The sequence below is a fragment of the Dipodomys merriami genome, unplaced genomic scaffold (genome assembly GCF_024711535.1).
Source record: "Dipodomys merriami isolate MVZ:Mamm:240054 unplaced genomic scaffold, mDipMer1.0.p SCAF_16, whole genome shotgun sequence".
Classification (NCBI taxonomy): domain Eukaryota; kingdom Metazoa; phylum Chordata; class Mammalia; order Rodentia; family Heteromyidae; genus Dipodomys; species Dipodomys merriami.
This window is the reverse complement of record NW_027202937.1, coordinates 1,935,524-1,959,374: the sequence shown is the minus strand read 5'-3', so window position 1 is coordinate 1,959,374 and position 23,851 is coordinate 1,935,524. Positions and strand designations below refer to the sequence as shown.

Sequence of the window (23,851 nt, the reverse complement as noted above, 5' to 3'; positions counted from 1 at the left end):
GATCTGCCCTGCGGCATTGTGGGATGAGAGATAAGGATTAAGACAGTGCCTCATACAATGTCTACTGCATAGTACATGCTCACAAAGTTTTATTTATTGTAACATCTTCCCCAGTCTTACCACCTGTAACCGCTCTGTGTGTCACAGAAGAGTTTGAAAGGCCTGACATTACTAAATATGGTGGTTCACACCTGTAATCCCTGATTGGGAAGCATCACAAGTTCCAAGCCAGATTGAGGGCCACAGCAAGACCTTCCCCAAAGAAGGAGGAGGAGGAGGAAGAAGAAGAGGAAGAAGAGGAGGAGGAGGAGGAGGAACAGGAAGAGGAGGAGGAGGAAGAACAAGAAGAGGAGGAAGAGGAGGAAGAGGAGGAGGAGGAGGAGGAGGAGGAGGAGGAGGGGACCAGCCATGTTGGTTTATGCCTGTAATCCCAGCTACTAGGGAGGTAGAGACTTTGGGACGCACACAGTCAGGAGAATGAAGACTGGGTTTTCTAGGCCATCATTACTTTCACTTCCCCATCTCTCCTGCCCACTTCTGCCTACCCCTTCCATTTCCTAGTATTTAGAAGTGGAGTCTTATAACTTGGGGATGGAAATCAGCAGCTTTGTGATAAAGGACAGTCTGGGATGGTTTGTATAATTCCATAGGTCACAGCACAGAATGATTATCAGGGCAGGGGCTAGTCTTTAAGGTAATTGAATTCTCACATACTGGGGTAATTGAATTCTCACATACCTGAGAGCAGAAGGTCCACCTACCAAATGTCAATCACACACTGACTACTGGGGGGCTTTGCTTTCCCACCAGTGGATTCACTTGTCTAGGATAAGGACATCCTCTGACAGTGGATAAACAGAGCATCTCCACCTGGCCTGAGCACCACACCCACCTGAGATTTCTGTCACATCAGGAATGTTCAGGAACTCCCTCCCTGAGGACTCTAATTTGTTCTTGTGGGCTGGGATCTAGAAACTTCCCTGGCTGGTTCTGAGGGCTATGAAGAGCTGGAGAAATTTTTTCTCTAAGCTTGTACAGAAGAATTCCATATGCTTTCCTGGCCAGTTAGCTTGTATGTGGTAAGAGTTTAAACCTCTTCCTCGCAGAGACTCAAAAATACTCCAGAAACTCACCAAAACTCATAGCTCCATCATCAACCATGTTCAGGGAACGCAGGGAGAGGCATGTTTCCCGCATCAGCAGCGGTAGCTGAACTCATGGTAGGAGGTGGAGGCTCCGTTAGACATGAGAGACGGGGGTGGGGAAGCTGAATGTAGGGTATCATCCTTGCGGATCCCTTTGGAGGTGAGGTACCAGAGGAAACAGAGAAATAACTCTGCAGTGAAGGCTGGCTTGTTCTTTCTCCTGGGAACACAGCTGGACGACATTTTGCAGCCTTGCTTGCACATTAGGGCAGCTATAGGATTGAGTTTTGGACTACAGAAAGTGGGTGGAAGCGATGTGACTACTTCCTGGCAGTGGGCCCTGCAAAGCTCTCAGATGATCATCCAACCGTGATCCTCCCAGGGCGAAGGAAGAGCCCAACAGCCTTGCTGGGAGCCTTGGGGAATAGCAGAGCTGTGGGGTAGAAGGAACTCAACTAATGGCGACCACTTTCCAGATGTTACATTGAACCAGCGGATAGGCCATGTCCCAGCACTGGTCCTGAACTGGACAACACAGTACCTTACATCGGAAGACTGAAAACTCTAGTTTACACAAGGCACTCGTTTCTTCTCTTATTTGACTCTTACAAGACTCCTACTTTTACCTGGATGAAGTGTAAGAATGTTCCTCACATAACTTCAATCACAGAGAGTCCTGTGGGCATGCCTTACCCAGAACCCTCAGTCTCCCCCAAGAAAAATCTCAGACATTTGTAACAAAGGACCCCTAGGTTGCCTTGTTTTCTAAAGCAAATCTCAGACATTACAGGTCCTCCATTTCATGCTATAACCACAAGATCCTATAGAACCCAAATGTGAAAAGAAATTCAAGGCAGGTGAGATTGTCCCTCCACCTCCTCTTCCCTTTCCCCTTCCCCTCTCCTTCTGTTTTTATTGGGCCTTTGTCCACCACCAGAGCTAGGAAGCAGGGACGTCCATCTAGGGGAGAAGAGCCTTAGGCTGAATCAAGAACTAGCTGTCTGTTACCATGACAACCTCCCAAATCGGGATCCTAAGAGACATTAACTGGGACAAGGTTTTCACTTCTTCTGCATTGTAGGAAATGGGCTCCCAGTTGGATTCTGTTTTCTGAACATCTTCCCCTCCTTCACCTTTTGTGCTATTTCTATAGTTGGGTACTTGTTTCTCCTCTTCTTTGCACAGATCAATAAGCAAAAAACATCACCCTAAAGCCCGTGGAAGTCAACACAAGGTGTAAGGTCCTGGCAACACCAAACTTCCAGCACATTCCAGGCCGGGGACTGCCCAGGATGCTGCTGATCTCCATGTTTGTTTGCCCTGATCCATGTCACGGGTTTCCTCTAAGGAGTTCACCTACTTCATGTTGTGTTCACTTCGCTTCCACTGCACCTTCTGCCTCTTACCCCATTGTGAGAGGTCCTAGCTCCTGCTAGAACCACTGTAGTCTTGTCTTCATAGGTCTCTGCCTCAAGCTTCTCCTCACCGTCACACGGGTGGGGAAGCCGGTGGCCATGCCAGCAATGGCGAGAAGAGCCACACATCTTCCTTCTAAGCCTACACCAGGAACTCCAGAGTGTTAGATTGCACATTTACCTGATCCAAGAGCATCACACCAGAGGAACCCTAGAGATTAATGTTTCCCCCCAGCTCGGAAATGATGTAATTTTTACGATTGTGGAGATAGCGTTTTACAGATCAAGTGGCTTCACTTTATTTATAGTGAGCCACACAGTGCGTATGTGAAGAGCAGGCCCTCAGATTCGGGTCTTCTCACCCTGAGCGCTTCACCTTCCCGTGACCTCTGGCCACCCAGTCAGCTACCTCGGTGCACACATGGGCCGAGTCCATCACTCACTGTGAGGAGACATTTCCGGTGAGTCCCGAGTATTTACAAAAGTACACGGAACAAAAGTCCTTCCTGTTGTTGATTCCTCCCCACCCCTGGGACCCGGGCCAATAGTTCCTATGCATTTACCATTTACTCCAGCTGACCTCCACTACCCACAGCCCCGAACATTCCCTCTGGGCCGTCGTAACTGGACCTGCTGGGCTCACCTAATTCTAGATACGTCTAAGAATCCTGATCATTCTTTGGGGTGCAACTCCAGTCCTACTACCCACCCCCAAACTTACGCCTGGAGACCAGAGTTGCATCACATCTGTCCCTTTATCTATATCTCTCCTCTTGTGTGGGACCACTCATGTCTGTCACCCCTCCCCCAACTGCTGAGACGGCGTTCCCTTCTTGAATTTCGTCCACCTCCTCTCAGCTTTAGCCAGGGCTTGAAGCGGGTGTGTCATAAATATTTTCACTAATTGGCCAAATGCTTGTCCACTCCCTTGACTCCCTAAGTTCTTTATCTTACTAATACCTCCCCCCCCCTTTTTTCCAGCTTTTAAAATTACTTGTCGCTCCTATATTATAAAAGAAAATATTGCAAGAGAACAAATTAGAGATGGGGGGGTCACAGCATTTCTTCCACCCTTTCCTGGTTCATTTGAGGTCCGTGGGGGTGGGGCGCGGCGGGGTCATGCTCACCCGTGTCTCTGCCTCAGCCTCCCCCGCTCTGGGATTCCGTCTTGTTCTTACGCTGGGTCCTCACTGCCTCGTTCACTCCCTCATACCCAGGGTTTGGGCCTCCGGTTCTCAGTCTTGGCCTGGGGAGCTTTCTAAGTGTGCCTGGGCTCCACCCCAGCCTCCTAAGTGTCCATCTCTGGACATAGAGCCGTCAAGAAAGCCTGCATTTCTGTGTTGCTGGGGCTGAGTCCTGCTGCTCTCACCATTGCTTCCCACTGGGGAGACGGTCAGCATGGTCTGGAGGAGCTTCCCATGCCAGCAGAGCTACAGGCCACTTCTAGAAGACAGTGGCTCCCTCTCCTTCCGTGGGAAGGATTCCTTTCCATGCTGACAGCATCTTAGCTGTACTTGACAGAATTTCACATGTCAGAACATTCCTTGAAGGAAAAGAATACATTTCCAAAGTGAGCTGTCACACTGGGGGGTTGGCAGGAAAACTCCGCTGCTAGTTGTGGAAGACCCTCCAGGCCAAGAGAGTCTCCTTTGACAGACTCGGATCTCCCAGAAGTCTTTGAGTGGCATGTGTCTTTTCTCTGAGCACTCCCATGGCTATGGTGAGCTGGTGGCTTCCTGGTGAGGAGATGGGAAAATCTGAGAACAGAACAAAGGATCCTCCTGGAATCAGAGCTGAGACTCTAAAGACATCATCTTCTTCACCTAGGGTCAAAGTTACAGATAATGTCCAGATGGCCTGGAGGCCTTCCCCAGAGCCCAATGAGACAAATGGACTAAAGCTTGCAATAACATCTCTGTGGGAGTTAGCAAGGTAGGAACGTCCCTGAACAAGGAAGCAAAGTTCGCAGGAGGAATCAACTTTAGGACCCAACTCTGGGGTCAGGGGTCCGCCCCAGACAGGTAGTGACACCAAACACACCCCTTCAGACACGGCCCACAGCCCCCCCCCCCCCCGGGAAGAATTAGCTCATCAGAACAGCCATGCTTGGCCACAGTTGCTTTTGGTCTGCATCCTGGCTCCAACAATGAGACACAAGCAGGTGAGTGTGAGCTCATACTTCCTTTACCCACCCAGGGAAGGAAGTTCCAGACTTGGCTTTCACTAAGGGAGTTTGTGAAGCCTTCAGGGGAGACCCCGACTTTGACCTCAGATTCATACACCACTTGTTTAGTGCTCCAACCAACTCCATGAACCAGCTCTAATGGCAGCATGGAGGCTGGCATTTCATTTGTAAAACCCAAAGCAAAACCAAACCAAATCCCGGCCCTAAGAAATAGGTGTAAGGCAACTCTTCCTGTATGGTCACTTGGCTTTGGTGGGGTTCTATCCCTGGGCTATGGTAGACGTGAGAATGGAGGAGGCAGCCCCCGATGGGAGGAACATATTGATCGAACACACTCAGCACATCCTGTGTTTGTCCTCCCAAATGGCCTTCTGTTATTGGCTCATGCCTGTAATCCTAGCTACTCAGGAGGCTGAGATCTGAGGATCATGGTTCAAAGCCAGCTGGGGAAGGAAAGCCTATGAGACTTCTATTTCCAATTAAACTAAAAACATCCAGAAGTGGAGCTATGGCTCAAGTGATAGGGCATGAACCTTGAGCAAAAAAGCTCAGGGACAGTGTCTAGGCCTTGAGTTCAAGGCCCAGATCACACACACACACACACACACACACACACACACACACACACACACACACACACACACACACACTATGGCTCAGACAGAAGATCAAATAAGCATTCTACCCTGCACACCTGGTAAACCACAGCCTAACACCCCAAATTGCACTTTTTTCCACCATATCCCAGTTCAGCCCCTGGCAACTCAAAGAGAACCAAGAATAGAAAGCTTTTTTTTTACCTGATTGTCTAAATTAACAGATTTTGCCTTGGCTGGAGAGAGCCAGCAAGCAGTGGAGAGACACTACAGGTCAGCAGGACATGGGAGCTGACACACCGCCCCTGGACTTCCATACCTGAGACCCAAGGTTACTTCCTGCCCCCCCCATGATGCCTGAGAGGGTCTCCCTGGGCCTTCAGACTGGCCCTCTGTGGATGTACTGCCGTGACAGGAGCCACCGTTGCTAAATGTGATCAAGGGAACATCAAAACCCTGATGAGCTCATGCCTGGGTGAGCTGCCCAAGGTGACCGGTAGCCAGAACAGCTCGGGACCACAGAGGAAACAACACAGGATTTGATCCTGTTGGTTCTGGCAGTCAGATGACACACCACACGTCCCCCACACGCTCCCCCCCTCCCCCCCAACTTGATGTGTGCCCGGTATCACTGTCAGAGCTTTCTGAATCACTCAGTAAAGGAAACAACTAGTCCCTTCCATCAAACCATCAGCAGGGCTCCGTTTTTATTCCCTCCAGGCACTGTCTGTTCTGGAGTGCTGTGGGCAGGGTGTATTATCTGGTCAGCATTTGTTAACTGAGCAGCTGTGGATGGAGATACTCCTGACCATGATGCTCCATGAGAAGTTCTCTGCCATGAAGCCTCTGAGCACCAGGCTACCTATTTCAGCTGTAGCAGAAGCTCTCTGCTGTTGGACCCACCCAGGATCCGGTTTCTCCACCAGGACTTTGGCCTGAAGTCTCCCAGGATGGGCTTGAAAACCCCGCCCACAGAGACAGGGCTATCATTAGCCTAGAGACCTGCGGGTCCCAGGATTTAAACATCTCCCTGCAATCTGGAATGAGTAGCTGAGGATGAGAACCACGGTTTTCTGTTGAAACTCAGCTCCCAGGGCGTAAGAAATAGGTGTAAGGGAATTCCTCCCTGTAAGGTCACTTCGCGTTGGTGGCCTTCTACCCCTCGGGTGTGGGTGGACCTGAGAACGGAGGGGGACGCAGCCCCGATAGGAGGAGCATCTTGATGGAACACACTCAGCACATCCTGTGTTTGTCCCAAATGGTTTTCTGTTTGGCGTTGACTTCCTCCCCCTTTTAATTCTTTCAATAACCTACCCTGGCTGCCACTACCCATTCTCCAACCTGCTCCCCTCCTTCTATGATCAAAGTCCAAAGTAAAGATGATCTCATGGTTCTCAAAATATCCCCGCAGGAGAGGAAGGAACTGGGCCTTGGTTCCCTAAGGCAAATCAGAGAGGGAGGTGCCAGCTGCTGGGAGGGCCTATCAGCCGGGGACCAGGTCAGGGTGGGAGTCTCGGCCTTTGAGGGGATTTTCAGCAGGGAGAGTACTTTCACCCGTTTCCTTGGAATCCTAACAGCAAGCCTGAGGTCACAGCATTTTCCTACCCAGGCTGATGCACATTCCCCAAACAATCCTGGTCACACCTCTCCCAGACCAAGTATCGCTGGTGTCTCTCTCCATTCCAGCCAAATGTGTCTGGGTTTGGATAATGACTGGCGTGTTTGCTTCATTCATAATCACTCTCTTGGTTCAACAACTTTTCTGAGCCATTGAGCTAATGAATGACAGAGATCAGTAAGACTTGGATGCAGGTTCAGTGCCTTCCAATCTCTGCTCCATCCTCAAGGTGGTATAGAGCAGTAGAATTGGAGCATATCCAGTCTGATCTCTCTTATTATAGACAATAAGTGGGGGGAGGGGGAATGTGGGGAAACAATCTCTTCAATATCCCTGTGAGAATGCACCCTGGAAGGGAAAGACCGGGAATGCCTAGCAATATCCTTGACCAGGTTTTGTGAACACGTCAGGACAGAATAGCACATACACAGCATCGTTATCACAGAAGCCACTTGAAAGCCTTGCTTGTCAAAATAAGGTACAAGCCTGACATATTCGGGTATTTGGGAAAGGACAGGAGCTTTAACAAGTCTGCAGGGACACACAGGAGGACTGAAACTAGAATGCTGCTGGCTGACTAGCTCTGGGCACTTTGTGCACCCTCTCTGAGCACATGAAATGCAAATAAGTCATCCTTCTTGTTTCCCAGGGCTGTAACTGAGGACGAAAGCACAGCCCCCTCCACGCTCTGGTGAGTCTCACGAGGTGACTATGAGTCAGGTTTTTGTTGTTTTTTTTCATGTTTCACCGGTGAGCCAGTCTTTAGGATCAAGGATGCTGGCGACCACATGACATGAGCTAGATGAGCATGTGTCACCAGCCCCCAAATCCTGCCATTGACTAAGATCACTCTTATCATCACCAGCCATGGTTACTGATAGTGACTGCCAGTCCGTATGGGATGGGGTCACACATCCTTAAAGCTCACGGGTGGCTTGGGAGGGTGGACTCCATGAGCAATTTGAGCTGGTGGTCCTATTGAGGGAATATTGTCCATCACCAACATCCTAACTCCACCCACCAGAAGAGCTTTTTGTTTATGGGAGTCATACTGCTCAGAGTCATTTCCAACTCTGGAAACATCTGATTCAGAAAGTCCGGACAGGGCTTCACTAAAGGTGACACCGTTGGAGACCTGAGAAGCCTTTTCACAGCATTTCCAGACTTTTGTTCCTATGAATGTAACATTCGCCTGAAACTTTGGACCAAAACAGCTTTTTCATCAGTCTGATCTTTGGGCTAGTTATGAAGACTTACTTGGGTCTCAAAAATTGTTTCCTTTAGAAAAAAAAGATACAGGTGGCACGTTAGGGTTTGTTGGGAGATGGGGGGCGGGGTACCTAGAGCTGGGTAAGTGAGCTTTGCATATAAATGAATAAAATCTCCAACTCGGCCAACTTGGGGCTAGAATAGATCTCCGTGCCTAGTACTGGGGCAAAGGGCTTCTCTGTCTCGAAAGAACCAATTCGTGTTTCAAATAACTCAGAAACGTGACACCTGCAGACTCCTGTTCCCAGGGAATCTGAGGAAGTCCTAGAATAAGGACTGGCTTTCTTAAGGAGAGCAGCCAGACTCCTTGCTTTGTGAAAGTGCTGCCTGTTCACGGGGTGGCCAGTCTGGAGTAGGAGTTCTGGGCACCTCCAACACGCGGAAGCCCCGGGAGGGGGACATGACCTCTTTTCGTACCTAGGTCTGCCAAAGAGGACCTGGAAATCCCACCCAAAAACCAAACTAGGGCATGGAAAGAGCGCAGGCTGAGGGAAGCAGGTGCCACTAAATGACAGATAAATCCCAAGAATACAAGGCCCAGTCCAGCTCCGTGGCCAAGCAGCACACTGACGTATACTTTGCCAGGATAAAAGAACTCCCCGAAGTACAAAGGTACCAAAGACCAGTGAATTGTGGACATATATATATATATATATATATATATATATATATATATATATATGTTGTTGCCAGTCTATTTAGCTGGTTTGGGAATACCCATGGGCTGGGTACAATTCCAAGGAGTGTGGAGGCTGTTTTGTTTTGTTTTAATTTAGCTTCTCTGCCCTGAGGAGCACTAAGTAATAGAGGACTCACCTTCCCCACGACCTGAATATTTCTAGGGGAAGTCTGCATTTCCAGATCGGATCCCCGCGCGCCCCCTCCCCCGGGCTCTGGGTACCTGCAGCCAGGTGAGCCCCGCAGCAAGCCCCACCCCGCCCCGACGCTCTCCTCTCCGCGGGGGGCTCAGGTTTCAGCTCCTGCCTGGTCTGCGGGAGGCTGATCAAATGTTTCTTTCTCATTCCACCAGGGAAACGCGGCCGGGCCTGCATCCTTTCCCGGGCACGCGGGGCAGAGAGGAACCTGCGGCCGCCGCCTCCACCCCAGGCTGCTGCCCAGCCGGGAGCTCGGAGACCGGAGGCCGAGCGGGACCGCGCCGCGCCCCGCAGCAGCCTGCGGGCGGGAGATCCCCCACCCCCGGGGGCCTCTCCCCCGCTCCAGCCCGGACGCGGGGAAGGCAGCAGCCACCACAGCCCCGGGCTCAGGGCGCTCGTTCCGCTCCGCCAGCCCGGGGGCCCCGCGCTCTGAGTCCCTCCCCCGGCCCCATCCCGGGGTCCGCCCTGGAGGTCTCCTTCAACCCCCGGCCCCCGCGGGCTGGGGACCCCGCTCGCGGCCCCGCTCCGCCCCGCCCCGCGGGGACCCCGCGCCCCGGGAGGGAGCGACCCGACCTACCTTCACGAACAGCTCGATCTCGGGGTCCCGGTCGTCCCCGTTGGCGGTGGCCGAGTCCATCCTGCCGTGGGCGCGCGGGGCCACGGGTCCCGGCCGGAGGGGAGCCACCTCTGCGGTGCGGGGCCGCGCGGGGCGCTCGGCTCGCGGGGGGCGGCGGGGGGCGCGGGGTTCGCGGGCGCCCCGGCGGCGGCGGGGTCACAGTTCACGGCGGTGTCACCGCGGGCCGCGGTGGGGGGCGGGGTGACGCCGGGCACCTCTACCGGAATCCCACCGACCCGGCGGGACGCGGGCCCCGGGGCGAGCCGGGCCGAGGAGGCGGCGGCGGCGGACCACAGGTCCGAGGAGCAACAAGTGCGCGGCCGCGAGGTGTCACAGGATCCGCCGCTGTCAGCGATCCGCGGCGCCGGCGCCCAAAATAGCCGGGGCCGAGGGGCGGGGTCAGCGGGCGGGGACGCGAGGGGGTGCGGGACGCCCCGCCGCCGCCCCGAGGCCACGGGCGCCCGGAGAGCCAGGACCCCCGGCCCGGGGGGACAGGAGAGGGGTGCGGGACGCCGCCGTCCCGGGCCACGGGCGCCCGGAGAGCCAGGACCCCCGGCCCGGGGGACAGGAGAGGGGTGCGGGACGCCCCGCCGCCGCCCCGGGCCACGGGCGCCAGGACCCCCGGCCCGGGGGACAGGAGAGGGGTGCGGGACGCCGCCGTCCCGGGCCACGGGCGCCCGGAGAGCCAGGACCCCCGGCCCGGGGGACAGGAGAGGGGTGCGGGACGCCGCCGTCCCGGGCCACGGGCGCCCGGAGAGCCAGGACCCCCGGCCCGGGGGGACAGGAGAGGGGTGCGGGACGCCGCCGTCCCGGGCCACGGGCGCCCGGAGAGCCAGGACCCCCGGCCCGGGGGACAGGAGAGGGGTGCGGGACGCCCCGCCGCCGCGCCCGGGGCCATGAGTGCCTGGAGAGCCAGGACCCCCGGGCCACCAACCGTCCCTGGCCACTGGTGGGCTGAGAACCAGACCCCCAGACTCACCAGAGGGGAGGGGAGAGGGGATGGAAAGGGAGAAGGAGGGAGGGGAGGAGGAAAAAGGAAGAGGAAGAAGACGAGGAAGAGGAAGAGATGGGTTTCAACTTTTATGTCAGGAATGCGGCTTAGCTGCAGGGATAACGGGGGGGGGGTTTGCAGGAGAGGAGGTGGAGAATGAGAAGAGAGGAAGAAGGGACAGGAAGGGGGAGAGAAGGAAAAGGAAAGAGGAAGAGGAAGAGAAGATGGCTTCCAAATTTTATTTCTTTAGCGCAGCTTAACTTGTCCAGTTACTCTGCTACCAGTGTTACCCATTTGGAAAACTCTTCCAGCTCATCAGGGGAGGGAGGGAAGGAAGGAAGGAAGGAAGGAAGGAAGGGAGGGAGGGAGGGAGGGAGTGAGGGAGGGAGGGAGGGAGGGAGGGAGGGAGCACAGAGCCTTTGCCATCCTCGCGCTGGGCAAATAGAGGGCAGGACCAGGGCCAGGCCGGCCGTGTGCAAAGGGCAGAGGGTGAGCCAGCTGGGTCTGATGTAGCAGAGCCCATGACCCTGTGTCTTTCCGGTCCCTCTTCTTTTCATTCTTTCCTCTCCCCCTCTCCTATTTTCTCTCCTTTTACCTTTTAGTGATGTGCGATACATACAGGGAAAATGCCCACCCCCCGAGTGTGACAACCAGTGAATGTTCACAATTGGAAACCAGCACCAGATGGAGAAGTGCTCTCCTTCCCACCTCTCCCCTCCCACCCGTTCCCAGGTTGGAACAGAAGCCTGAGGTGATTTCGCTGGGCTTGTGGGTGCTGGTTTCTTTTGCTGGTACCCACTCTGTGGTGTGTGGTCCCAGAGCACCGCTTAGCTCCCCATGCTTCTGTGGGTGGATCTGTGCCTGATTCCCAGTTCCTGATGCCCACCTACACCTGTGCTCCAACATGCTCTCCAACATCCTTTGGTTAGATCTAGGGAAGTTCTTTTCTTGGGAATACACTTAAGAATGGGATTGTTGCATCATAGAGTATGAAAAAAAATGGGCATGACAAACACTGCAGTATGGTCTTCTAAAGCATTTGGGCCAATCTGCAGCCCCACCCTGATTTCTGTTTAAAAAATCACTGCTGTGTCTTTCAAATCCCAAATCAAGTCCACTTATTTTTTCCATTGTCTTCCCTTTTTGTTAATCCTGTTTATGCTCTGCCTTGCCTTACATATAAGTATATTCTTGCTTCACAGTATTATGAGGCATGAATGAATTGCACAGTAAGAAAAATGTCAGAATACTTACATGCCAGAGAAACGGACACTATTGGGGAAGTGTCAGAAACTCAAAGAGGCAATGGCTAATGCGTACCAGTTAGGGGAGCATTTCCTCAAAGGGGATTATGGGACCCTGACCACCGGCCATTTGTGTGCCAGTACTGGGGCTTGAATGCAGGACCTTGCAATCTTCTCTTGGCTTTTTCACTAAGGGCGGTTTCTCTACCACTTGAGCCACACCTCCACTTCTAGCTTTCTACTGCTGAATTGGGGATAAGACTCTCCTGAGCTTTTCTGCCCAGGCTGTCTTCCAACAGTGATCCTCAGATCGCAGCCTCTTGAGTAGCTAGGATTATAGCTAGCACCAGGCTTCCTTCCCTCCCCCGCCCCGCCCCCTTGCCAGCCACAAGGTCACTAGCCCTTCTTCGCCAAGGAGTTTCCACCGTGCTGCTGTGCTGTGCTGTGCTAACACAGGCCTAAAGCAGCAGGCCCCAAATTGGTCATGAGCTCAAAGCTCCAAAACAGTGAGCCAGAATAAGCTTTTGTTCTGAAGTTTATTTGTCTGACGTTCTCTGTCACAGTGATGGAAAGCTGAATGAAGGGTAGATGGACTGGCACAGAGGGAGAGCTCCTACCACGGTTAGAGTGGGAAGGGAAAGGCTTCCTAGAGGGAAAAGCCCTCTGGCTGAAAGTCTCTACTTAGTCAGGTATCCGATAGGTAGAGGGTGAGGCTCCAGCCCACAGGCTCCAAGTGCAAATGAGTTCTCATAAAAAAAACAAACAAACACACAAAGCATCATCTAGTCCTAATTGCAGCCCTCTGGGTCCTGGGTAGCTTAATCAAGGTGCTGTTTAATCATGGCTCTCCTTGATTTCAGGCTTACATCACCAAAACCTTCAGATGCACCGTCACTCACAGCTGAACATTCTGAGCCAATGACTGCATGCTCTAGGGAGGGACCAAGGTCACGGATGGAGGCTGGGACTGACACTGCTTGATGTACCCACTCACTGCTTCCTTGCTCCGCTGGGCAGAGTGGGAGGAGCGGGGGTGTGTATGACATTTTTAATAGCAGTGTAGTGGAAGCAAATACAATTTTAGGCATGAAAAGCCTGTGAGGGTTTTTAATTAAAAAAAAATACTTGATAGGAATTTGACAATATTTTCTTGGCTCTGCGAGCTAAACAGTGTGTCAGCTGACCTCCCTGTCTTTAGCCTGGCAGAGTTAACTTTCACTTTATGGTCTCCAAATGTCCACTCCTTTGTGGAAAATAGGCAGCTCCCCTATAACCACAGCTCCTGGGAATTGTTTCCCATTTGGGTGGCCCTCCAAAATAATATAGGGTTGATATTATAAATCTTTTTGCAAAAAAAAAGGAAGGAAAGAGAATGAAAGAAAAAGAAAGAAAGAAAGAAAAAGAAAAAAGGCAGAAAGAAAACAAAAAGGACTACTTTAGGACCATCAATTCTTTTGGCACATATTTCTAGTTTTAAATTCGTATTCTTTTTTAGATTAAGATCAAAGCCATCAAGGTGTCAGTGTCGAGTGCCTCTGGAGATCACCAGGTGGGTGCAGACAGAGAGGGGTAAGCCCCTGGGTGGGTGACACTTACTTGAGGTCACAGTTGGGCAGTAAGAAAGATTGGGGTTGGTTGCTAGATCTGTCTATTCTGTGTGAACTACCATGCGCTGGGTGTAACCAGCAGCACCCGTGATCTGTTCCCCAGCAAGTATACTGGTTGCTTAGCAAAGGGAGGGGCCTGAGCATGAGCTGGATTGAAACCCAGAGTCCTTGTCAGCAACCATCACTCATCCTACTGGTCCACTCATGATGCATTCCTTCACACAGGCTGGGGTGTGCCCGACACGATGTGCATTCTTATAGACTCCAGTCCCCAGGGCAGCTCTCATGCCCTTCAGGAGCCTCACGAACACAGGCTGAACTCCTGCTGCCTGAATTATTCCTATTTGCATTCCAGTTTTCTGAGGTGCTACCAGAAGCATCCATTTATCGAACTCTCCCTAGAACACTGCTCTGGTCTCCAGTTCCAGACTCCTCCGTATTCCCCCAAGCAGGCCAGTTCCAACATGTGGTGCAGCCCAAGTCAGGCAGTCACAGCAGGGTCTCCATTCCTGCCTTGGCTTGGTGACCTCTCTGCTGTGATAGAACCTGAGAAAAGCAGCTAGAGGGAGGAAGGACTTACTTTGACTCACAGTTTCAGAGATACTCATCAATCGTGGCATGCACGCGTGCGATCAGTACTTATCATTAAGGATGTCCATGGATGCCAGAAAACCTGACACGTCTCTCATTCACAGCCATCTTCTCTATCTGTGGCTCCACCTCATGTGAGTGAAATATATATTACAGTATGGAGTTTTTAAGTAGATCCTGACTTGAATTAAAACATGGGAGAGGGGCTGGGAAGGTGGCTCAGTGGTAGAGCGCTTGCCTTGCTTGCATGAGGCCCTGGGTTCGATTCCTCAGCACCACATAAGCAAAAAGAAAAAAGCCAGAAATGGCGCTGTGGCTCATAGTGGTAGAGCGCTAGCCTTGAGCTGAAGGACAGCAACCAGGCCTCATGACTGGACCCCCCCCCCAAAAAAAAAAAAAAAACCATAGGAGAAGGTTATGTGATAAAAATGAGAGTTCACATTTATCCAGAATCTACCAGTGCTGAATCTTTTATTGGATCACTTCCTCTCCTGTGTTGTAATTCAAGTCAGGATCTATTAAAACACACACACACACAATTCAAAGAAACTTAGGTTTCGGGGAAGTCTGATAACTAGATTACAGGGCTATAAAGTCCTGAATTCAGAATTCCTGGATTTCAATCTGTTGCTCTTTTCATTATACTGTAAGGTATTCTGTCTACTGAAAAAGAATCAATGAACAGAGACCTTACTTTCTGACTTTATTATCTTTTATTCTTCAGCTGAACTTTACGCATACAGCCTTTCTCTGGATTTCTGACAATTTCTCAACACTTTTGTACTTTCATTTAGTACATAGCTGAAGAGCCTACAGAGATGATACCACTTCTTTTTTAAAATGAGAATCTAGAACTGAAAAAACAATACGTTCTCTTCGCCAGGATGTGGCATCCTTTTCAAAGCACACCACAGTGCTGTTGACTCAAGTCTACCTCATTCAGCCCTGAGGTCCTTTTCTTTTAATCTCACAGACCAGCTCCTATCCACAGTCCTCTTTATTATATGTAAGTTCCAACTGGTGTGGGTACAAATCTCTATTTATGATCATCAGAAAACTCATTTGGAAACAATCAGAGCCAGAAAATATATGTGTGTCCGTTTAAAAAGAAAGGTACTCATTATCTGACTTACATAACTGTAACCCCTCTGAATATCATCTTTACAATAACAATAAAAAATATGTGTGTATTTAGAACCTAGATTACAATAGAGGATTTTATGCTGGAGGAACTAAGGTTCTGGGAGTCTTCATTGTATCATATTTTTCATCCTTTCTGGGCAAATATATCAGTAATTTCAGTACATCTTTGAAGAAAAAAGAAAAAAAATTCCTGCATGAATTCAGCAGCTCCACTGAATAGATGTTGACTTTTAAGCAAATCATTCAGGGGAAAGAATTTCTATGTAACTATAACTTCCACAGTCAAATGCATGGGGCAAATGTTTGCAATGAAACTGTATCTAAAAGGTAAACATTGCTGTAAGACTACTTTGTACTATATATTTTTTCATGTCAACTTTCTCTCTCTCAGTTTTACCCATGGACTGTGTCTACACCCAGCGCTCACTTGTGAAGGATCAGAGAGTCTTCTGATATTTTATATAAGTGATTTTATGTTAAAAAAAACAACACATATCCAAGTTAATTTGATTACATCACATTTTTAAAATTTGGCTTGTTTACTATCTTGTAACCCCCATTGTTACTTTTATCTTCTCTGAAAAACTCCCTAAAAGAGAAAAGCTGAATTTAGATTCATTTACCTCCCGTTAACATGGAGCAGTGCAGACCTCATACCCTTAATGAAGCTCCCAGGGCAAAGACGTCCAGGGTTCAAACCTGGCCCTGGGCTCTGCCTGCCTTTGTGGGGAGTCACCAAATTAAAGAGCAGAAACATGACCACAGCCACGGCCAAAGTGTCCTGCTTGAGGTGACTCATCAACACCAGCTCCCGTGCTTCTATCCAGCTGGTCATGGAGATGCGACTTGCTTGGCCAGGTGACTTCTGACCATGAATCAGAGACTACAGGTTCTCATACACCCACATGCCCAGCCTCCGTTCCTATCACGAGGCATCCAAGATGGTACTGAATTTGTCTTCAGTTGATGAACAGGGGACTTTTCATAGTTATCCGGACTTCTTGTCTCAAGTTTTAAAGTATCTATCAAGTCAAAAATCAGGGCCAGGAATTCAGATTTACTGGCTGTTCATCTTTGTCTTTGCTTTTCTAAAACATTTTTGCTTAAAAATATGTCACCAATGACTGATTTGGATCCTACTTTTCAAATAACAGAAAGGAAAATTGTGACAATTCAATGGTTTATTTTTGTTTTTTACAATTATGACCAAAGCTGGTCAAAGAAAACTTGACTAAAAGTACTTTTATCCTGATAACATGCTGCTGGTGAATAACTTTAAAAATGCTCAAAAATCTATTCATTCTCAAGAGAAAATATGATTGAATGCTCAGGTACTCATTTTTCTCAAAATGAAAATAATTGCTTTGAAAGGATAAAACTTTTTGGGATAAAAGAATACTCTGAATAAAAGATGAATTATACCTTATTCACCAGTAGAAAGCAAAATATTCTTAAACTCTACTCATATGATCACAATTAGGCTCTCTATTTTGTAGCTATATAATCTGAAGTACTAATCCTAAAATTTCTCCTAAAGAACAAATAGAAAAAAAGTATCATATTTTTTCTAAAGGAATCATAAAAGTTTTAGTTACAGATTTAAAAAAATTAACATTTGTGATATTAGATTAAAAGCAGAAAAATTGGTAATAAAACAGGATATATCTATATGTAGATCTATCTATCTATCTATCTATCTATCTATCTATCTATCTATCTATCTATCTATGAGGCTCTTATCTCCAATTAACCACCAAAAAAAGGCAGAGGTGGAGCAGTGGCTCAAATGGTAGAGTACTACCTTGAGCAAAAAGCTGAAGGACAGTGCCCAGGCCATGAGTTCAATTCCCAGGGTCAGCACACACACACACACATACACACACACACAAAGTCTAGATTTCATTTACAGTAAGAATTTGATACCTGCAAAAACAAAGCATGCAAAAGCAGGAACTATTAATTATGTGAGGATAAGCAGTTAATAATATAGAGACTCCACTGTATGCACACTTCATATCACATATCACACTTCATATTCCATACTTTGATAAATTCTCATCTGTTCCCAGTCACCGGTGCAGAGCCTAGTACTCTATTTGTTCTTCTCACTAGCAGACATATTTGGGGCACTTCCCAGAGGTTATATGTATGCTTCCCCCTGAGAAAAAAATTGGGGAGGGGAGGGAGTGTAACGAATCGTAACTTGTTTGGCCCGTTGACTCAAAAACCCTGTACAGTTAGCAATGGTTCCCAGTGCACAAAGTAAGGAAGACAGAAGTAACACAAAAGTGGGCAAATGAACTTTGACCAGCGCAACTCTCAATCCACATGTAACATCAATTCAGGCAAAAGAAGATGCGAAAGACTCGTTAGCTCATCTCTGTTTGAGTGGTGCTGGGGATGAGTTCCGGGACTCTGTGCATGTGGTCCACAGCTTGGCTACCAAGCTATCTTCTAGTTTAGAAGTGAAAAAGTGTAACACAACCCTTCCATTGCACAATCCTGAGTGGACACTGAGAATATTTCAACTGTAAGACAATAGGTAATACTTCCAACGAATGTCTTGGCCTCTTGCAAAAATTTCACCAGATAAATACAAGAAATGTGAGAAAACAAGTGAACAAGACACCAATACAGGTTAACAATGACGAACAATAAAGAAGAAAGCCCAAAGAACTCAAAAGCATTGTCTAGAAGAATGATCAACAAAACAAGGAAAGGATATGTATAGAAAGCTGAAGGAACTCAACAAGAATACAAATAAGCAGGTGAAAGAATTTAGGAAAACAATGAAGGATATGAAAGAGGAATTTAATAAAGACTGAAATACTAAGAAACAAAAATTCAAATTGGAATTCTGGAAATGAGAAACTCAAAAAGTCAAATAAAATCACAGTGATAAGTCTTTCCAATGGTATGAATCAAACAGTGCCAGTCCTTAAAGAAAAAGTAAGTGTGTTACAACGGTCATGTATAAATGGGATAACCAAGACACAACAAGGGAAGGGGTAACAAATGCTCAACAAGAAATGTACTCATTGCTTTACTCATGTAACTGCTACCCCTCCATAGAGCATCTTTACAATAAAAAACTGAATACCAAAACACTATCAAGCTAGCTATGTCCTTTGCGTGCAGAAGCTCTGCAATTTCATGCAATCCCATTTGTCCAACCTTTCTTTGATTTGTTGTGTTTCTGGGTCTCTATTAAGAAAATTTTGGCCTGTGCCTAGGAAAACCTAGGGTTTCTCCTATTCCATCCTGTAATGTTTTCAGAGTGTCTGCTTTGACTCTGAGGTCTTTGATCCATTTGGAGTTGATTCTGGTGCAGGGTGATATAAGGATCTAGCTTTAGTTTTCTACAAGTAGTTAACCAATTTTGCCAGCACCATTTACTGAAGAGGCTGTCTTTCTTCCATTCTATTTTTTTTTAGCTCCCTTATCAAAGATTAGATGGCTATAGGTCTGTAGGTTCATTTCTGGGTTTTCAATTCTATTCCATTGGTCCTAGGGTCTGTTCTTGCGCCAGTACCAAGCTTGGAAAAAATTATATTAAGTGAAGTAAGCCAGGCCCAAAGAAACATAGGTTCCATGGTTTCCCTTATTTGCAATAACTAGTATATGTCTGAGTCAAGCAGAAAAGGTCAGATAAGTTGATGTTAGGGGAATGAACCCCAAGATAAGCATTCAAATATTTTTTTTCTTTCATTCAATTGTTTCTACCATATTTATAAGATGATTTCTATGTTGCTTTGTATGTCCCTCCCTCACGGTATAACCCCTGCTTTCACTGTATTTGATGTTGGTATAATTTGTGGAGGGGAAGGGGAAAAAAATCGTTTAAATAGGGAATAGGGATACAGGTGGACCCATTGCAACAATGAGATGTACAAGTTGTTATGTCGAAAACAAACTTGACAACTTCGGTGCGGGGGGTGGAGGGGTGGCAGGGAGGATTGGATGGGGGGGCAGGGGAGGATAGGAAGGGATGGGAAGGGGAAACAAAGGAGGAGGCTACAATGCTGGATAAGAAATGTACTCATTATCTTGCCCATGTAGTTGTAACCCCTCTGTACAGTATTTTCACAATAAAAAATGCAATGCAAAAAAAACTTTCCATTATAAACAAAACTCATAGCATTGCTGAAGATAGGGGGAATCCTACACAGAAAAGGAAGGTGAATGTATACAGAAAAATATGAGTAATAATAAATTACACATTGGTTGCTGGTGGCTCATACCTGTTATCCTAGCTACCCAAGAGACTGAGATCTGAAAATCATAGTTGAAGGCCAGCCTGAGCAGCAAAGTTTGTGAGACTCTTATCTCCAATTAACCACCAAAAAGCAGGAAGTAGTGCTGTGGCACAAGTGGTAGATCCCTTTGCCTTGAATGAAAAAGATCAGGGACTGTGCCTAAGACACACACACACACACACACACACACACACACACACACACACACACACACACACACACACACACACACACACACACACACACACACACACACACACACACACACACACACACACACACACACACACCAAAATCCGAAAGAATTAATGAAATAAAAAGCTGGAGTTGGGTGCGGTAGATCCCTTTGCCTTGAATGAAAAAGATCAGGGACTGTGCCTAAGACACACACACACACACACACACACACACACACACACACACACACACACACACACACACACACACACACACACACACACACACACACACACACACACACACACACACACACACACACACACACACCAAAATCCGAAAGAATTAATGAAATAAAAAGCTGGAGTTGGGTGCCAGTGGCTCATGCTGCCTGTAATCCTGGCTACTCAGGAAGCTGAGATCTGAGGATCCTAATTTGAAGCCACCCTGGACAGGAATTGGTGCTGTGACTCAAAGTGGTAGAGTGCTAGTCTTGAGTGAAAAACTCAGGAACAGTGCCCAGGCCCTGAGTTCAAACCTCACGATGTGCCTCCCACCCCACACACACATGAAGTTGGTTCTTTGAAAAGATAAACAAGATCAATAAACCCTTAGCCATACTGACCAAAAGAAGCAAGATAACCAAAATTAATAAAGTTAGAGATGAGAATGGAACTCTACCTAATACCAATGAAATCAAATCTAATACCAATGTAATCCAAAGAATTATAGGGTATATTTTGAAAATCTAGAAGAAATAAATCAATTTCTAGACTTATATAAGCTGCTTAAATTGACCCAAGAGGATATCAACCACATAAGCAGACCTACAATGAGCAAGAAGATTGAAGCAGTAATAACATTCCTGCAAAGAAAAGCAAGACTGGATGGATTCACTTCAGAACTCTACTAGATTCCTAAAGAAGAATTAATACCCGTGCTTCTCAAACTATTCTAAAAAATAGAAAAGGAAAACATTACCAAACTCGCCTTTTGAATCCAATATTTCTCTGATCTCAAACTGGACAAGAACACAACTCAAAAATGAAATTATAGGCCAATTGCCTATGAATACAGTGGCAAAAATTCTCAATAAAAGACTTGTAAATTGATTTGCAAAAATACATTTAAAAGAGATTATATACCACAATCAATTTGGTTTCATTCCAGGATTGCTACAGTGGTTTGGCACATACATATCAACAAATGTGATACAGAATGTAACGGAATAACAGGTAAACACCACCCCAGCATCTTAGTGTGCAGAAAAACCGTCTGGCATCTCTCTCTACTATCTGAATGGGAGCCAGATGTACTGTCATATGCACAAAGCCCATAGGAGTTGGTGAGCTCTGAATGTGGCCAAGCCATTTGATTTCTGTATGTTTCCATTTCTTTGGTTCTAAAATGGAAGTGACAGTAATCAACAACTTTTTGGATTCCCTGTGGCAAGGGTTAGCGGAGGCATTCTGTGTAGGTTTTGGCCGAGTTCCTGGGACACAGTAACTTCATGGTTGTTATTATTTGAAGATCGTTGCAGGCATTACTATTGGAGCTAGTATTCTGGCAAGTACAAAGCTCTTGACGACGAACAAAAGGGTTTGTGGCTTCATTTTCTATGAGAGGGGTAGGCCAGGTGATTTGCGACTTTCTATGAGTGTTGCCTAGGAGAAAAATAACATTCTGTTTTATTAATTTGGGCTCATGTCCGGAAGGAGGAGAATAATAAACTCACAACTATAAACTAAAACATTTAAAAACTTAAAATACTGAGTAAATTAACTTTTAGTTTATCTTTCTTAAACCTGTGAACATTTTTCTTAGTTACATTAATAAAAGCATTGAAAAGGTTGTCCTGCATTATATGAAATATAATATGATGTGAAATATATAAGGGCTTCTATGCCAAGGACTTAGCATTTTTTCTGATCATTATCTCCATAGTTCAGGTTTCTATGTGTCTATCGTTTTACAGCGTTTTTTGGCTCTGTTTATTTGTTTGCATTGCGTGTTTATTTCATAGTTTTAAATTTCTCCAAAACTAAGTTCACTGAGGTTTGCACCTAGAGATCCACACAGTTTAAGAGATGGCTGGGCCTGGCCTTCAGTTCAATGCAGACACGCTTCTGAAAAAACTCTAGAGGGCGCTATGTTCCTGTTTGTGATGACTTCCGCCCTGGTGCTCTCAATGTGGGGGGCAAAGGGGCAGGGGGAATGGAAGGAACCAGAAAAAACAAATGAGGAAGTAGACCTGTCATATACAAAACAGATTGTGTATTTAAACAAAACATAGAGTGCACGCCTCTGATCCCAAGGAGACCTGAGTGTTGGGCCTAGGCTCTTAATTGGCAGACATGACAGGAAGCTGAGACAAGGGTGGTCAAGGTCACTTTACACGCAGGATCAACCAAGACAAGTCTAGAAGACAAACCTCAGGTTCCCCCCATGCCCTGCCTGCCCCACCACCTGCTTCTCTCTCAATGGATAAAACACAATATTCCTCCAAGTAGAAAGGCCAAGACAAACTTCTAAGGCCCAGTCCCCCTTCATAATATGCTTTATTTCCCAGGAGGAAGGAGGCTGATTTGACAGGCAATAGTAAATCTTAGAACTACATAACTCACACAGATTTTGCCAGGTGAGTCTACCAAGCCAGTCTATAAACAGTAGTTAATGTTCTTGCCTCTTGGCTGCTGCTTCTAGAGGCAACGGTGGTGACAAGACCACTGATAGCCAAAGTGATTTGCATTTACTGTGCAAAACACTTGTTGCTGCTGCTGCTGTTGTTATTGTTGTGGTTTTGTTTAGTTTTGTGTTCCTGGAGACTGAATCCAAGGCTAGCAAGCCATCTACCCCTGGTGCCACACCCCTAGTGTTTTGTTTTTGAGATGGCATCTTGCTAACTTGGTCCAGGTAGGCCCAGACATCTCAGTCCTCCTGTGTCTACCTCTTGAGTAGCTGAGGTTGCAGCTGTGTGCCCCACCACGCCTGCATGTGGGATGTTTTGTTTACTTTGGTGCATTTGAAAGCTATGGCTATAACCTGCTAAGGAATATACTGTTTGTTCCCATTTGATAGATGGGAAAACTAAAAAGTTAGCCCCAAATCATACAACTAGTGAGCAGCAAGGTAGATTGTGACAACAGATCTGCATCTTTACTGACTTAGACACTGTTCTCAACTACCCACGATGCCCAAGAAATAAGATGAAACTGAACTCAAGAGAAAGACAGCTTTGAGATGCAGGGGCATAGCAGTTAGATTCATGTTGGACCCTCTGTGCTATCAAATCCAAGAATGCAAACTTTTAAATGGGCTAAGTTCCTGTCCTAGTTATAAAATACAAATAGGAGGATGTTGCTTTGAAGTTGGACTGTAATTATAACACTCAGGAGAGGTTTAGGCTGGACCTACTCCGGACCACAAATCAAAAGAGCCCAAGAGGCAACTTTGAGAATGAGACACAACTGTCCCTCCACTGGAATTTCCTTGCTTCCTGCAAACAGTCCTGGTAGCTTGTGTGCACCCCATGCAAGTTCTCCGCACAGACCTTGCACAGGGACCATGGCCAGCCACGGTCTGCTTCCAGGGAGTGGCAGCTCAACCTTCAGTTCACAGATGCATCGGGTGCACTCTCAGCCTGCCTCGTGCGATGCTCTGTTCTGGACAGACAGTGCGGGTAACGCTGGGTACAATGCATCACCTCCCTTTACGTGTTTGCATCGGACACCTGGAACCACAATTCTTGTGTCTGAGTGCCTATGTGTGGGACTGTTGAACTGAAGCCATCATGAGCACTATAGCCACCTCTGGTTCTCTTCATTGTACTTTGCCCACATATCTGTTGGTGCTCAAAGTTTTACTATTTATTGCATTACAAGGCTTTCTGACTAATACCAAAGTAAACACCTTTATAAAAGAAATAACCCCTTCAACCAGTATTTCTGCTCTGGCAATGACTGTGTGTAGCCGAAGCTTCTCTAAGGCAACGCTCAAAGACAGGGCCTCAAGAAGGGAGGTGGAGAGAGGGAAAAGCAGGAAGTCATTTCAGCAGAATTCAGTGATATCTCTAGAGGACAGATGTTGGCAAAATCCTCTCCTGGCCGAAGATCAAGCCTGTCCA

At 47.5% G+C, this 23,851-nt stretch overlaps 1 protein-coding gene across 2 annotated transcripts in view; it reads right to left on the bottom strand.

Moving 5' to 3' along the window:
• Nucleotides 1-23,851, bottom strand: part of Clic5 (chloride intracellular channel 5) — a 101,218-nt gene that overhangs the window by 58,414 nt on the left and 18,953 nt on the right. Inside the window, exon 1 of one of the 2 annotated variants that reach the window (XM_070023609.1) lies at nt 9,681-10,054. The exons of the other annotated variant lie outside the window; for it this stretch is intronic. Coding sequence (XP_069879710.1) covers nt 9,681-9,740 — 60 coding nt within the window. The 5' untranslated portion in view covers nt 9,741-10,054. Of the gene's footprint in view, nt 1-9,680; nt 10,055-23,851 lie in introns of those variants that run through there. 2 annotated transcript variants of the gene reach the window in all.